Genomic DNA, 16,485 nt, shown 5'->3' with positions numbered 1-16,485 from the left:
GTTTGCCAACCATTTAGTTACTTGCTAGAAAGGATTCCTATAGTTTAGTTTCCACAAAATTCTTTATGTTAGTTGTTGTGGTCAATAAAGTGCAACATAGTGATTTTCTTTACTAAAAGACAAATATGCAAAGAATGATAACCAAGCTATAAAAAAGGAAGTCTATTAACTAGTGTTATCCAAATAGAGTCAATGAGAAAAACCTTTTCTATCTATAAGATTACACCATCTCTTAATGTCATCCCAAATCCACTAATTGAGGGTTTTAGAATTTCATAGATTGCACCACCTCCAAAGCCAGTTATCATACATTATATTTGATAGGGATATCTAGGAGTAAGGCAACAAACCATTATCATGTGCACCTCCACACATCCAAATGAGTTGGTTAAGTGAGGGATCTCCGTGTCCTTCAAGAAGTCTAAAGTGACAATCTTCCATACACTTGACTTTGCATACTAGAGTTACGGCTCACATGGTGTCAAATTATTAAATCCTCAACATGGTTTCCTTAGAAACGAGAACATTTGACCATATCAATTGATCCCATTCACCTTTGTGACAACCTACTATACTCACAAAAGCAACCCCTGGTTAATTACTCTTCACTTTTTTGACATTAGCAAACAAGAACCAAGGTCTCCTTCAAATAATATCCAACACTACAAGAGATAGGCCTCATACTGACGTTCAAAGTGACGAAAATATTCATTTTAAAAATTACCCTTGTCATTGCTAAACACGTCGGTATTAGCGTCTCCATAAAATCGTCACTATATGCATCGGTATTTGCGTCACAATTTTTGTCAATTTTACAATGTAAATAGTGACTTAAATACTGACACATATAGCAATAGTCTGTGATGCATAATGCCACACCAATAACGATGCGTGCAATAAATTTGCGACACTAATAGCAACAGTTACAAAGAAAAAAAATGTGGCAGGGTAGTAAGCTGCCCTGCCACATATAGCACTATATATTGTATTTATATTCTACAAATGAATTACATGTTAGGTGCGCAATGGTCATTAAGATAAGTGCAAAATGTACGTGGACCCACAAGACTAATACATAGAATAAGTACAAGTTCACTAATAAAAACTCATGGAATTATGGAAAGATACAAAGGATGATAACAATATAGTACATAGAAGATGCCTACATGAATCATAGGACCAAAAAATGTAATGAAGCAAATTATGAACATGAGAGTTGAAGCCTATTCCAAGTATAAACCTTGTAAATACTTGAGCCAAGAGAAATGAGGGCTTTAGGGTTTATTATAAAAAGGCAAGAAATACTAATGTAGCATCATTCTTAGGCACTATCACTAATTTTTTTCTTCTTGTCTTTCATCTTCTTGTACTTGATTTACAACTCATGGCTACGTTGTGCTATGGTAATAGAAGAAGATGTTCCATGGCATGGCCATGCTTGGATCAAACAACGATCATAAGGATTAAAACAAAGATGCCTTGAGATCCGTTGGATAATTACAATGTTTATCAATCCGATTCGGAGCTAGATGAAAATAACAACTCTAGGCCTCAAAGGAAAGCAAGGAAACTGAAGGATTAGGAAACCCTAAGTCAATGGAAAGACCAATGCTTTTCTACTTATTGGGAAGGAGGTTGGGTTATCAATCAATGTGAGTGACTAACAGAACTTATGTCTTGCACAATGCTTGAAACCGTAACATATGCCTTAACCGAAAGAAGGGAGTGTTAACTAAATTTTATATAAAATTTCTTATTGATCCCAAGGGGGAGAGAAGATATGCGATGCAAAGATTGTTGCGCCTATTCTTGCATTGTTTGGGAAGAATACAATTGGTGTTGTTGTACACCCTAAATGCTTTTATATTCAATTGATTGTTGCATTGTGATTTGGATGATTATTCCAAGTACTTGTGATTGATGGTAAATTTATGGCAAGGGTCTAATTGCCATGAGGGTAAATGAATGTTTTTTTGGAAAATGATATAAGGGCCGATTGCCTTGATTGTGCTTGATTCTTAACTAGATTAATTAAGGAAATGATATTTTGCACACGTGGATCATCTCCAAGGTCGCCTTGTGCTTCAACCTGAGAAGGCATTGCTCGATTCATGAGCCGAAGGTCAAGTGGTGAAAAGGACAACCATTGAAATGGTGTCTCACTCCTAAGCTGCTTGTGGGTCAGGTGGAGCTCTGGACACCCCATGCTTAGTTTGGAATAGAGTTGAAGACTACCGTGGGCCCAACGTCTGTGGCATTGGAAGATCCTATTCTAGATAAAGGATGGAAATTGTGGTGCCATGTGATTTGGACCAGTTACTTTTGTAGGGCAGAAGGGATATATAATTTCTCCTGTATGGGTAGGAGACAAATATTAACTTAAATATAAGTTAAGGAATTTGTTTGAACTTGTTTGTCAAAAAGGACTACTTGCACTTTTTTTGTATCAGTGCTATAAGTTACACGAATGAACCCTGTTCCCCAAAAAGGCTTAATTAAGAAAGTTAATTTTAAATGTCACACATAAATGTGATAGGACTTAATTAAATAAGTAAAGAATGCCTACTTAGGGAAGCAAGTGGGTAGAACCTTTGACGAGTGTCCTATGGTAGGGTGGTCCCACAGAATTGGGAGGCTTCTCACAAGGTTTTATCGACATCCAACCTTTAGAAATTGTTAGGTTAGAACCCCGATTCATGCCATTTTAGGGGACTGAAATGGGACTATGCCCTACGGGTAGAGTGGTTGAGGGGCGCATCCCTCCCTTTTCCCATTCTCTTTGAACCAAGTGTGACATGGATCTTCTTCGACTTGGGTATCTCTGCGCAAAGTAGAATATTCAAGACCCGACACTAGAATACTGTCAGGAGATCTTGACTACCAAAGACCCAAGTTTCAGGTCGATCCCAATGGGTTCGGCTGTGAACGTTCTGTTGCGAGGAAGTCTCAAGAAACCCTAAGCGACAAACCCTTAACATTCCATGGGAGTGCCGGCAGCATCGCTTAGATTCGTCTCTCAATGGACCACTAAAAACGTGCATGGACAATTGATAGGGGAGCACATTACAACCCCTTGCTAGAATGCTTAGTGCTTTCCTTCATCCTTGAGAGCACCTTGCTAGAATATTTGGTGCTCTTGTACATTGTTTTTGAGCTTGCCTTCTCCTCCACTTTTCTTGCCTGGGCAGAATGAGCTTCTTCATTCACTTTTTGACTTGGGCTTTCTTGGTCTTCCTCTGCTTCTTTTTGGCTGCATGGTTCGTGTTTGTGACAGTCTTGTAATTCTCTCTCTCTCTATAACATGTCATTCCGAGCAGGTAGTGTTCATGCCTTGTGTTTCTCTAAGTGATTAGGTAGTTTTATAGGAGAGTCCTAGGAGAGGGGGTTGATGAATTAACATACCAAAATCAATGCATGCTTGGAAAGCAGCTCATCCATTCAAGGTCAATTCTTTTGGTTGCACTTTTTAGTTCCTCATTTTTTCTTATGGCACCTAAAATTACTCACTTTTTATGATATGATCCAACCATGCATAAACCTCAATTGCAAGAGTAGTGGGCATTGTCTCTAGTTAATAGGGTGGACAAATGTTTCTTGTTTGAGGTTAAAAATCATAGCTTGCTTAGTGTAAAGCTCACGGCTATGAACATGGATGCATGTATTCAATTCCTAGCTCATAAAAGTCGACTTGTCTTCATCCACTTATAGGCAATTAAAAATTCATTACAAAGGAAAATAAAAGTCTCATATTTAAAACTCTCTCACCTTTCATTTGAAACAACACCTTTCTATAAATGAGTCCAAGCCTTTCATATTTTGCCCAAGGCAAAACAATAATAAAAAAAGAGGTGCCCCTTTCTATCCATCAATATTATTCTTAGAGAAATGGGTTAGCTAAAGTGTCAATGTTGAGGGCATGATTTAAGCTCTCCACCTTGAGGGGTTTACAACTTGTTTACAATTGGAAAGAATCATGGAAGTGTAGGGGAAGGACCAAGGTAGGCTATAGGGTAACAAATACTAAAATGGAACAATTACAATATTAGGTTGTTGTGCAATCTACACTAGTTTGTGTGTGTGTGTGTGTGTGTGTGCGTGTGCGTGTGCGTGTGCGTGTGCGTGTGCATGTGCATGCATGCGTGCATGCGTGCATGCATGCCTACATGCCTGTGCATGCGTGTGTGTGTGTGTGTGTGTGTGTGTGTGTGTGTGTGTGTGTGTGTGTGTGTGTGTGTGTGTGTGTGTGTGTGTGAAAGAAAATATTGAGCGAAAGTTTTCATGAAAATCTAGGCTCATATATTCATAATTATAAAATTTGAGAACAAAGTATAATTTTTTTGACATTATGAACTATGAGGAACTACAATGCCTTGACAAAAAAATCATTACTTATTGATTTTGTCATTAAATCACAATCCATTACCTTCCACATCCAATGCAAAGAATGTTGTTGAAACCCTTATTAGTTGATGAAGAGACTATCCCTAGATACCTCAAACAACAAATGAGCTTTGAGTGGCATCCTTGACAAGAACTTTAAAAGTGGTTTGCCCCATGATCAAACCACTCACTGCCTAATCAATCAAAACTAGACAAAGCTCTTATTTACATTTAACTACATTTAGCGAATGGTATCTACCTCCCGGGATTCCACCTTATAGAACATGTAAGATACCAAGTGAGTTCAAAGGAAAGGGTATTTTATTTAGTAAACTTTATAGAATTATAATTACAAAATGGATTTTTAATTATACTTTTAAAAAACCCATAATTTTAGTAAAGTAAAAAGGGCCGTCATTTTATGGCCTTATGGTACCTAAAGAAAGGGTATTTTTTAATACCCTTCGAACATATGTGTTATATAAATGATTTCTTATAGGTGCACCCCTCGAGATCTACATATAACCCCCAAAAAGCTTACTGTTCCTATAGCTCCATATAAACTAGATTCCTATACCACATATGATATCCTAGAGAGCAAGTGATGCTTTGTTGAGTTTGCATGAGCACCACACAAGATCAACTAGGGTGAGATGGCTCCCTGAAAACTAGATTTCTCAACATATTTCCCTAGCTCCTTCCAAAAGGGTTTAACTTCCAAACATGACCACATTTGTAAATAGATAAATTAGGGGCATATAAAAGGGCAAAGGTCACATGTACAAAAGTTAGTTTTTTTAACACAATAATACAACTTTGTCCTTCTTCTCTCTCTAGCTCCTATCCTTTCATGGCTTCCAACCATCTCTCTTCTTCTTTCGAGTATTTCTCTCTCCTCGTCACTCTCTTTCTCTCACTTTTGCACTTCTTCACATGTCTCTCCTATAGTCTTCTCTCTTCTCTTTCTCTCTCTCGAGTTCACTTCTTGGCAAGTGGTATCAGAGCGTTGGTCTTTGATCCATTTTTCTCTATTCCATATCAAATTTTTTCCATAAAAAACCAATTCAGACAAGTACTACAAGTATTTGACATCAAGAGTGTTAGCAGAGGTTTGTAGGACATCTACAACTAGATGAAGACTACATTTGGAGATATTCAAGGATAGATACGGCAATGGAAGGCTAAAATAGCAAGTCGCCATCAAATTTTCATGCAATTTTGAGGTGACCAGGTCAAATGGGAGTTAATTGGGCTTAGAAGGGAAATAAAGTATGTTACTTTTCAAGAGAGTCTTCTCTTTACTCTTTCTTCAGGATTTTGTCAAGCTTTCATGGAGTTTTCAGCAGAGATCTTCTTTTAGCCTCTAGATCATGAAGTTTCACCAACATTTTTTACTTGAATCTTCCTCTACTCTTCCTTCTCAACAAGTGGAGCACCATTATTGATGCCTTTGAAGAGGCTTAAGGGAGTAAACTTTTCTTATTCTTCTTCAAGGATTCTTTCTAGCATTTATGGTGTTTTCAGCAGCCCTTCCTCACAAATTTCAGCAAGATATGGGCAAGAACAACCTTCATGAAGTGCAGGTTGCTAAAGGATCAGATAGGGCATAGGTCATGTAGCTTCATGAGCTCAGAAGGAAGGTCATCTTTACTGAAGCAAGCATTCGGAAGGCTAGAAGTAAGCATTCAAAAGGCCATTGAACACTACAATAATCTTCACTAAAGCAAGCATTTAGAGGACTATTGAACATTGCACAAAGACTTGCTTTGGTTTGAGGACAGGCTTTTGGTACCCTATTTCCGCTTGGACTGTTACATAAAAATTCTTGACGCTATTTGCTACCTTTCCTCAGGATTCACCAGCTAAGAAAACACAACACTTGTTGTGGATTCATGATCTGAACCCTTACTAAATGCAATACTATGTAAATTTTCTAAGCTATTATTGATCTTTCCTGGATCCATCTTTCCCCCTGCCAGGGGAAGCTCTACCTGTGGAACAGCTTTCAAATGGATTTCTTTGGCCTTTAGATTGCTAGTATCCAACTCTTTCTCTGTTGAACTCTCATGCAATTGGAGAGCATATTCCAAATTCCATACTAGATCACCCATGGTTGGCCTATCAAACCCTAATTTTGCTAGACATTTCTTAGCTATTTTCACAAACTTCTTGAGGGATTCCTTGCTTAATCTGTCTTTCAAGAAAGGTTCTACAATGTGATCCAAGATTCCCTTCTTTTGATACTAAATTTCCCATTCAGCCATGTTCACCTACCCCTTGGGGAGGGTCAGATTGATTGGAATGTGTAGCAATGTAAGTCCGCCGCATACTGGTTGTCAGTGTTCGGTGCACTCAATGTTGACAGAGTTGCATCTGCTACCTGAAAGTTTTCAACTATAGTTTCTATTATTTTGCTTAGTAAGACTTTACTTGGAAATGATCCACCACTGAGCAAAGCCCATAAAAACTTTCTTGAAGCAAAGGCCTCATTAACAAACTGTTGCAGTGGGAGACAAAGGATGGTATAACAACCATAGTCGTTTCAGTACACACTCTAGCTCTCTAAAATAAATCATCCCAACAAGATTCTGAGAAGTTTAATTGTGAATATGTAGAATTCTCCCAATAATCCAATCCAGTACTCAACATTGGTGAAAGGCCCATAGAAGTTACTAATTTTGGATACCCTACCTGAAGAGAAGAATCTTTTTTCCATGATGAGACTTTTTAGCAAGGTGAATCTACTTGCTCATTGGAACATTGCTCATTCATATGCATGGGGGAAGGGTGAGACATATGACTTGAATACTCATCTACAGTCCTACACTCTCCCTTTTAGGTTGTTGGTATTGAATTTTAAAAGCAGTAGTGGGATCCTCTTGTAAAGGATGCTTTAAGAGTTCAGAATTGATTTATGACAAGTTAGACAATCCATTCAAGCCATTCACTAGTAATACTGAAATTGAAGATAGAATAGAGCAAGAAATTTGATATAGCTCAATAGATGGAGTAATTGTTGACCAGATTACTATCATCTAAAGGAATTCCTACAACATTTCATATGGTCAAAATTGTGCTTTAAATTAGGTTGCTTGAGTAGTTAGTGAACTTGTAGAGTTGCAATAAAAGGGAATTTGTCAATGGTGCCAATTGACTAGAGCATGAATCCATTATCCTTGCCTACATTAATCTCAATCTTCAAACTCTTGTAGCATTGAGAATTCTTTCCCTAGTTGGAGGAGTTGTGAATCAAGGGCATTGATCATATTCAACTATAGATGCTTTGGTTATTGAAAGGCCACCTCACCATCATCAACATTGTCATCGACGTTTTTGTCATCACCATCATCATCTTTGTCATCGTCATCATCTCTCTCATCATCATCAAAATCCTCTTTACCTTAAATATCTCCTTTAATCTCCAATATTTATAGGTATCCTCAACCTCAAGCCTCATGAATACCCTCCCCTTTTTTGTTATTCAAAATTTTTTAAAAATAAAAAAATAAAAAAAGGAGAGAAAGAAGCTCCCCACTATGAGTAGAGGAGTTGTCTTTGCCCAAAGAGGGCAGAAAAGAGAGGGGAAGGGAGAGGTAGCATGCACTCCCTTCAGCCTATAAAAAGGCATGCCCTTTACTCAGTCCAAAGAGGCACAAGAGGCCCTAAGAGGCTATGGAAGGAAGAAGGAGAGATAGAGAGAGAGAGAGAGAGGGAGGGAGTTACTTGAGAGGCTACAAGGAAGAGAGTTAGCTCAACCCCCATGTCTCATGGACTTCGACTAAGTTGTCTTGTCTTATGCTCTTCCATCTCAAATTTATTATGCCTTCCCTATCTCTCAAACATACTCACGAATGATGGCTCCAAAGCGACGAGGTGGAAAGACCATGAGATCCAGTGCAATTGGCGGGCATCACCAAAGATATGGGAGTTCCCAAGGTTGCCAGAGTTGCCACTACCAAAATGGAATATCTGGTGTGGCGAATGCAAGTGCAAGCAAATACGTGATTTCCAATGATGTTGTACCAAACCAGGTTATTCACTACTAGGCTATTATTTTTTCAAATAAAATAATAATGTTTATGCTAATTTTTTACAAAAAATGTTAGACTTTGCATCAAATGGTATAAGAGCTACTTGTTACATTGCACAGACAATATCCATATAAGAATTAAGTACATAAAATATTAGCTTCCATATTTTACACTTACATGAATTGATAGTTTCATGTAGAAGGCATACTAAGATACACATAAACAATTAACATCTATGATTTGTAGTTAATTAATTGAGATTATAAATCATAGAATCATGATGGAAATAGTTGCAGAAGGTTATTGCACATATGACTTTATGTGCACTCGAGATTAGTAAAGTAAATCAATATGATTATTGTCAAACATGACAAGGTTAAATGTTGATTAAAGCATAAAAAGTGAAACTCTATTTAAAAGTCTTGTAAGTCATCTCGTGAAGTTATTGTCACAATATATTTCTTTAAGGAATTTCATTTATGTTGGGTAAGATAACCCTAAGCGAAAAATTCATGCCTTGCTTAATAAGTTGAAAGAAATGTACTTAACACTTCTTGTTGGGGAGGAGAATCCTCATTAGATTGTAAGATGACCTTAGGCTAAGGTCTACCTTGGCTATGGAAGCTATGAGCTACATGATGGTATGATTGCCATTGCATCATTCGTTATATGTTTGAAAGGATTATGTGTATTTGCTAGAGTCTAGAGCGCTATTTAAAAACATTGACAAACATGATAAAAGAAAAGATTGCGCTAGGCTACTTCCAAGCTAGCTACGAGACCCTACTCCAAGGGGGTCATGGTTATCGCTTTGAGCAGCTTATACCGGCTCCATAGCAAAAGGTCTATCCATAGGGGTAGTAGAAAATGTGGGTGCTAGGGGGGCTCTGGCCATAAACTCCATATTTCTCTTAGAATCTCACAAGGCCCTTCGTGACCCAGTATGGAATCCTGGAACCCTAAATACTAGTTACAAGGGTGGAATCTTGGTGGACAGAATACCCTCATGGAATTTTGTATATCTTCTCCAAAGATAGGAGATGGAATTTGTAATAAAATTCTGATATAATAAAGGAATTTACTTTTTATTTAAGGGTTTTTTGGTCCGTGAAATAAATTACATGAAGGAACCTATGATTTAATGGACTAATTAAGGAAGTTGGTTGTACATGTTTCAATAAATGTACTGTAGGTAATTTAAAAACTAAATACGATACCATCATCAAAGGAAAGCAGGTAGGCGTGGACCTCGATGGGTTTGTCTAATGGTAGGGTGGTCCCAGTTAACTGGGAGCTTTTCTAAATCGATGATAGAAATATGAAGACAATAAATTGACCAACTAGTTGTTAGATAGAACTGACTTATATTTTTTTAGGGGGTTGAAATGGGATTTTGCCTTATGGGCAAGAGGGTTGATGTACTGAACTCCCCTCTGTCTTCCATTCTATTTGAACCAAGTGCAATGGCAAGTCCGCTTCAGTTTGAGTAATTCTGTTAGGAAGTGGAAACTTGAAATTACTGATGCTAGCTAGTTGTTAGGAGACCCGTCTGATTTTAGGAACCACGAAACTCAGGTCGATCCTAGTGGGTTCAGTTAGAACTCTTATGTTGCAATGTAGACTCAGTAGGCCCTAAGTGACAAACCTCGTTGTTGAAGGAATTTCGAAAGCAAAGTCGCAACCACAGAGATTCTTGAGAAATTCCAGGACAGAAGATCAATCAAGCGATTAAGCAAGATGAAAAAAATGATGTCAGTTTACAGTGGTAACCTCCACAACGTTCATGTTTACATTCCAACAACTCTTCAAATGACTGATGAAACAAACAGCTTTATAGCTTAGCAACTCCCTCTTTTACATTAGAAGAGTTGAGCTCTGTTGTGACAACATGATCTTTTGATTCAGACATGTAATTATTGTCTAAGTTCAAATCCACAGTCATAGAAGATCCTTCTTTTCCCACAACAAGAATGCCCTAGCCTAGTTCCACAGGAAAATTTGCAACTTCACAGACAAGTATTCACTGAACTACCCATTGGAGAAACAGATGAAACTTTGATGTAAACATCCAAGAAATCCCTGTCTAAAGGAGCTTTGGCACTGTCATCTGGATAATCTCTGTTTGTAGAAGATAGAAGACGCTTTGTATTGCTTGGGCACGAAATGAAAGCTCTATCTCTCTGTTTACTGCAAGCCAGATTGTCAAACTCTATAGAGCTTTTACTGTACTTGGCACATTTCCCTGTGTAGGTTTTTTGGGTCTTCGATCTCCTCCCATATTGTTCAGATGGCCTAACTCAGTGATTACTTTGTCTTAAGCACCTTTCATCAGTGCTGAGTTCAAAGCTTTGAAGGGAGAAGATGTGATGGGAAAAGATATAGAGCATTCCTCCTTATATGTCTGTGATTTTTCGGTGTATGGGGAAAGCTTTGCGGATTGTATTAGGAAGCATTTTGTATCTAGATCGTGTCGTTTCCTCAAAGCCTAGTGTTTCAGTTATATGTAGCCGTCCAATAAAAGCATTAGGAATCCTTTTTCTCTGCAATTGCATTTACGAAGCGATGTTTATCTTTCTTATTCTCCTCCTGGATTATCGTCCATTGCCTTTCAGATCGAGGACTCCTCGCTCATGAATCACAGCTGAAAACGTGACAAGTAATGGTTTCTCTGGCGTGGACAATACGTTCACAAATCCTCTACTAATCAGCAACAGCAGAGGAGAGGAAGGAAAGAATCCACAATTTTGCTGGTTCGCCATTGATAATTCCCCTATTGTTTTGCAAGATTAGATCGGGAAATAATTTTCCAATGCACAAACTTGGCGTCCTCTTCTTCTTAGCAATCCCCGATCCATCCTGAATCTCTGGATGTTTACAGGTAATTGTCCCTCCTAAACTGATTGCTTTCCCCCTCCCAAAAGCTTCTCGATCCCCTCTAAGTTTCCTCCCCGTTGCTTCTCTTCCTCAATTGCCCCAGTTTTTTTTTTCAAAAAGCGGCCACTATCACTTCCTTTTTTTCTTTCTTTTTCTTCAGGTTCGATATATTGCGCTCAGAAAAAGCAAGCCTCGACAGAAGACTCCTCTGGGGTTTACCACCGTACCAATTGCCACAATTTTCCCTTCATCACGAAGAGTAAAGCCTCCCAATTGTGGAAATTCATTGAAGCATTCCACCCAGATTAGCTCGTTTACTTGAATACGAGCCACTACCATGGCTCCCCTTTTAACAAACAGCACTTTCTTTTCAATAGCTTTCTTTGTCTTGGGATCGATCTGGTGTAGAAGCTCAATAATTTTACACTCTTCCACAACCGCATGTATATGAAGAACAGCTTTGTAGCCAGCAGTAAAAATTGCCTTGTGATCCAATAGCTCTAAAATTTTCACCTGGGCATCAAACTCCACTAAATAGGGAATAGGCCAAGCTATACTTGACAGAACAAAACCAGGTGATACATCAGTCTCTTCTATGCTAGACAATCTGATCCGAAGGTTCTCCCCTGGTTTGGCAACTCTGACCTCATTAGCCTCTCTCCTTATTGTGACAACTTTCACATGGACCTTATTTGGCATGATAAATAGATTGTCACCTTGCCTTACTATCCCTGATTCTATTTTCCCTATCACAACTGTTCCCATGTCCTTGAATTTGTCTATAAGTGGCATCCTAAATGGAGCTTTTGGATCCCTAAGTGGGATCTCAATTGTATCCAAATGCCAAATGTCTAAATCCACCAAGGGTTTCTTGTAGCCTAGCTTCATTAGTGGTGTCATCCAACTAAAAGAATCCTTGAAGAGCTTCAACATCTGTAGTAATCAGGTTAATGATATGGCCAAAGGCAAATTTCTTCTTTCCCTCATGAGTCAACCGCAGTGTTTTACGGAATACAGCAGCAATCATAGAATATCTAATGCGGAAGCTAACACGCATGACATTCTGAAAATATTGAGCTTCACAAAGAACTCCACCAACCACACCTACAAATATCAAAGCACCATATACATAACCAATCCATGCAGAGTCTCCACTTATTTTTCTGAGAGTCTGGTCTCAGCCACATCTCCCAAAGCTCCTATGAGCTATTGGTCAAAACCTCCTCATCTAGCTTGACTAACCACTTGGCAAGACATTTTGTAGATTCTATCATAAGGTCTAGTGCATGGAAATACCTTTTAGGGGCACCAATTGATACCTTTACAAAAGCATGTGCAACATCCAAACAAAGCACATAATTCGTAGATGTTAAGTGCACAGCATCTACCATAATGAAAACCAATGTTTCAAAGCCAGCCTCTGATGCCTCTAAGTGACAAGCAGTAATTGACAACAATGACAAACAATCTTCCAGCCTGTAGATGACTTAATATGCCTGGCATTTGCTTTAACAAGCTGCATTACTTCCAATGTGATCCTCTCACAAAACACATAAGCAAATCTAGCATCTAAACAAAGAAGCTCTTCTTTGTAAGGGGGTAACCTTTGGCATATGCGTATAAGCCCAAGAACAACTTTCCAGACTAAAAGACAAGGTAAGATGGAAAATGCCGAGTATGCATCCTCAATATAACCAAACTTGGCATACATGCCAACTAGAGCATTACAGATAAGTTCCTCTTGCTCCAAACCCCCTTCACTATACTGCCCATGCAGAACAAAAGTGCAAACATAACGACTAAGTATGTACAAAGTAACAAATCCCGCACACATAACTTTTTGGTGGATTCCACACCTTGTATGCACAGCAGTACGACATCCACCCCCTCTGATCCTGCGCATCCTCCGGATGGTCCAACTACCCATGATCATTATCGTCAAGATCCATGAATAGATCAATCTCTTCATTAACTATTTCTGGTATATCAGCAAGGTTATCTGTCATATCATCAGTCTCTTCTACTGGAGTTTCTTCTCGTTGCTCTCCTCTTGCAAATTCTTCCAATGCATAATCCTCATCATCTCTTTTCTTGAAAATCTTGATTCTTTTTCCTGCAATGGGCACTCTAAGCACTGTCCCATCCAATTCTGTCAGCTCATATGTTGCATTGTCAAAGACGTGTCTGACTATGTACGGGCCAAACCATCTTTTCACCATCTTCCAAAGTGCAGTATGCTGATTTTCAAGGCTGCTATCAAAGACTAATCCCCAGTCTCCCTCTTCTATTGCTCTAGGCCGCAATTGATGCCTGCTATCAAACCTGTCCTTATTTCTTAGTCTAGCAACCTTCAACCTGTCAATAGATAGCTGAATATCCTCTGGTCTTCTCTCCAACTGCCGGATCCAAAGAGCTAAGAGCTCCTCTCTCATCAAATCCTCCAGCCAAGGTAAAACTGACCAAGTCAAAGCACAAGTCTCAGTCGGCATAACCGATTTCTAACCATACATCAACTCTGCGAGCATATATCATGTGCTAACATTGTGAGTCGTACGATCAGCCCACAAAGCAAATGGTAGAAGTCTCAGCCATTCTCCAATCCATCCTCTGCATGCTTTGGCTAATGCTTTCACTATCGGCGGATGCCCTCTTTCACTCTTTTCATTTCCCTCTGGATTGTATGTTGTGGTTAGAGCCAACTTGATTCCTAGTTGAGAGAAAAACTCCCTAGCTTCATTTGCATCCAATTCACCGTGATCTGCAGTGATCTTACCCACATAGCCATACCTGCAGAAAATTTCTTCCAATAAGAACTTACACACTACACTAGTGGTCTTCGTTCTCCAAGGTCTACCCTCAACATGATTGGTAAGATCCTCTCTAGCCAAAACAATATACCTCATCTACCATAGACCCATAGGCATAGTAACCAAGTCAACTACCCACTTATAATGAATGCATAGCGGATAGGTCGGATGAAGCTCATCTCGATGACGCACTACGAAATACATCTGATAGTCTCTGCAAGTCTCTACAAAGTGAGAAACATCTCTATACATGCCTTTCCACCAATATTTCTCCTTAATTTTCTCATAAGTAGCCCACACTCCTCTATGACTAGCCCAAGGACTCTCATGAAACTCTCTCATCACCTGTAACTAGGTCTCTTTATTGCAGACAACCCACAAGGGTAATCCACCTCTTTTCTTCGGATGCTTCCAAAGAAATCTGTCCTTGAGAAAATAACCATAGGCTTTTCTTCTGATCTTCTTGAACTCTTCATCTGTCCATTCATCTCTTTTTCTTAGTGTACTAAGATACTTGCCAATCTGCAACCAATCTCCAACATAGAGTTCTTCTATGAAAGCCACAATATCATAGACATGACAAACATGATCAACTATAGTGGTTGAAATTTCTGCATCATCCTCTTCTACAAGTAGTGTCTCCTCATCATCATATCTGGCTCTAGACAGCATATCTGCCACTCGATTATCCTTTCCTGCTATATGTTTAAATTCTGGATTTAATGACTTGATGTATGCAATCCATCTCAGCATAGCTACATCCGGAGTAGAGCAACTAATAATCATACCTATCAATGGCAAGCAATCTGTCTCTACCACAACCGAGGCTCCAATAAAATACTCCTTGTCACATTTGAGTGCCGTAACAATTCCCAGTAATTTCCTCTTGATTTTCGGATACCTCCTCTGTCTCTCATTTAGGACTTTCGTCCCAAACCGAATAGCATATCTGTTTCCATCTGCATCATCTTGACCCACAGCCAAACCTATGCCAATTGGACTAGTGTCAACTGTCAATAAAATAGGCCTTCCGCAATTATAATCTGCTTTTTTGAGAGTAGGAGCAATTTGTAATAACTTCTTCAATTTCTGCATGACTCTAGTGTGACTCTCATCCCAATAAAATTTATGCCCCTTTCGAAGCAACTGATATAAACAATCTGCTATGTGTGCAAAATGGGGTATCCAAATCATGTAAAACACACAAGCTCCAATGAATCTTCGTACCTCTGAAGTGGTAGAACAATACTCCGTAATCTTGCCTATAGCATCCACCTTCTCAGGTGAAGGTTTCCAGCCATAACACCCACACATATGCCCAACAATGACAACCTCATTTATTCCAAAAACAAATTTTTGCCCTGATAGTGTCAAGTTTACTTCTTTTAATCTAGCCAAAATCTTCTCACAAGCTAAAATATGATTAGCCACAAAGTATATGCATCCTTGCTTATTTAGACTCTCATTCTTCTCTTCTTCTGCACACCCCTTAATAGGCACATCATCCAAGAAAGGCATGGTAAGCTGAGATATGTAATCACGAAGGACCTTATGTATGGCATTCATCATATGCGCAACAGAATTAGTGACACCTTGAGGCAAGGTACACATCCTAACAAGCCGAATAGGAGTTCTCATAATGGTTATGTCCCTGCTTTCCAAAGCCAATTGAAATTGATCATATCCCGAATACAAATCACCTAAAGAATAGATGGCATGTCGAGTAAATGCTTCTGTAAACTCATCCACAACTGGACCTATACCAACATTCCTGATAGTAACTCTGTTTACTAGATGCATGTCCTGTATAAATCGGAGAGTACCATTCTTCTTTGGAACCATAAACCACCTATTTGAGTATGGTGCAAATGATGGCTCTAGGATTCCCATCCTGATTTTCTCATTCAACAAGTCAATTAACTTTGGCAGGTGTGCCTTAGGCACTGGAATAGGCCGGAGGTTCCATGGAATATGAGGAATAGTAAAGATCACCATAGGAGCAACAATATCTGGATTCACACATCCAATCTCATGTGAGAAAAAAGCAAACCCCCTTCCATGTCGCTCAAGCATATCCTAAAAGTATTTCTTTTCTGAGGGTAGCAAGAAATCACCATTTCCAATTTTTAATTCAGCATGAGTCTCTGCTAAAAATTTATGGCCTATATGCTCTGGATTCCTCAAAATTGACTGTTTGGTAGCCCTCTCTATTTGCTGATTACTGTCAGGTGGAAGCGGTACAGCTACCAGTTTCACCTTCTTATCCACAGTCTTGTATTTTGTGTCAACCCTGGCTTCATTATAATCCTCTGCATTACTCAAATCTTCCTGTAAATCAGTAATTCTACACTCTGGTGGGTGGCTGAATATCCTCAGCCCTCTGCTCTATGGAC

General features: G+C 39.0%; 1 protein-coding gene across 1 annotated transcript; it reads right to left on the bottom strand.

Moving 5' to 3' along the window:
- Positions 1–11,441: 11,441 nt before the first annotated feature.
- On the bottom strand, positions 11,442–12,050 carry LOC148038505 (eukaryotic peptide chain release factor GTP-binding subunit-like). The gene has a single exon (XM_087675259.1). It carries the CDS (start codon positions 12,048–12,050, stop codon positions 11,442–11,444), a length of 609 nt encoding a protein of 202 aa, XP_087531385.1.
- Between the last annotated feature and the right edge of the window lie 4,435 nt (positions 12,051–16,485).

This window comes from Lygodium microphyllum, chromosome 3 (genome assembly GCF_053477565.2).
Source record: "Lygodium microphyllum isolate KBCC chromosome 3, Lygodium_microphyllum_v1.1.10, whole genome shotgun sequence".
In the NCBI taxonomy this organism is placed as follows: Eukaryota; Viridiplantae; Streptophyta; class Polypodiopsida; order Schizaeales; family Lygodiaceae; genus Lygodium; species Lygodium microphyllum.
The sequence above is the reverse complement of the archived record's forward strand: the minus strand, read 5'-3'. Positions and strand labels throughout refer to the sequence as shown.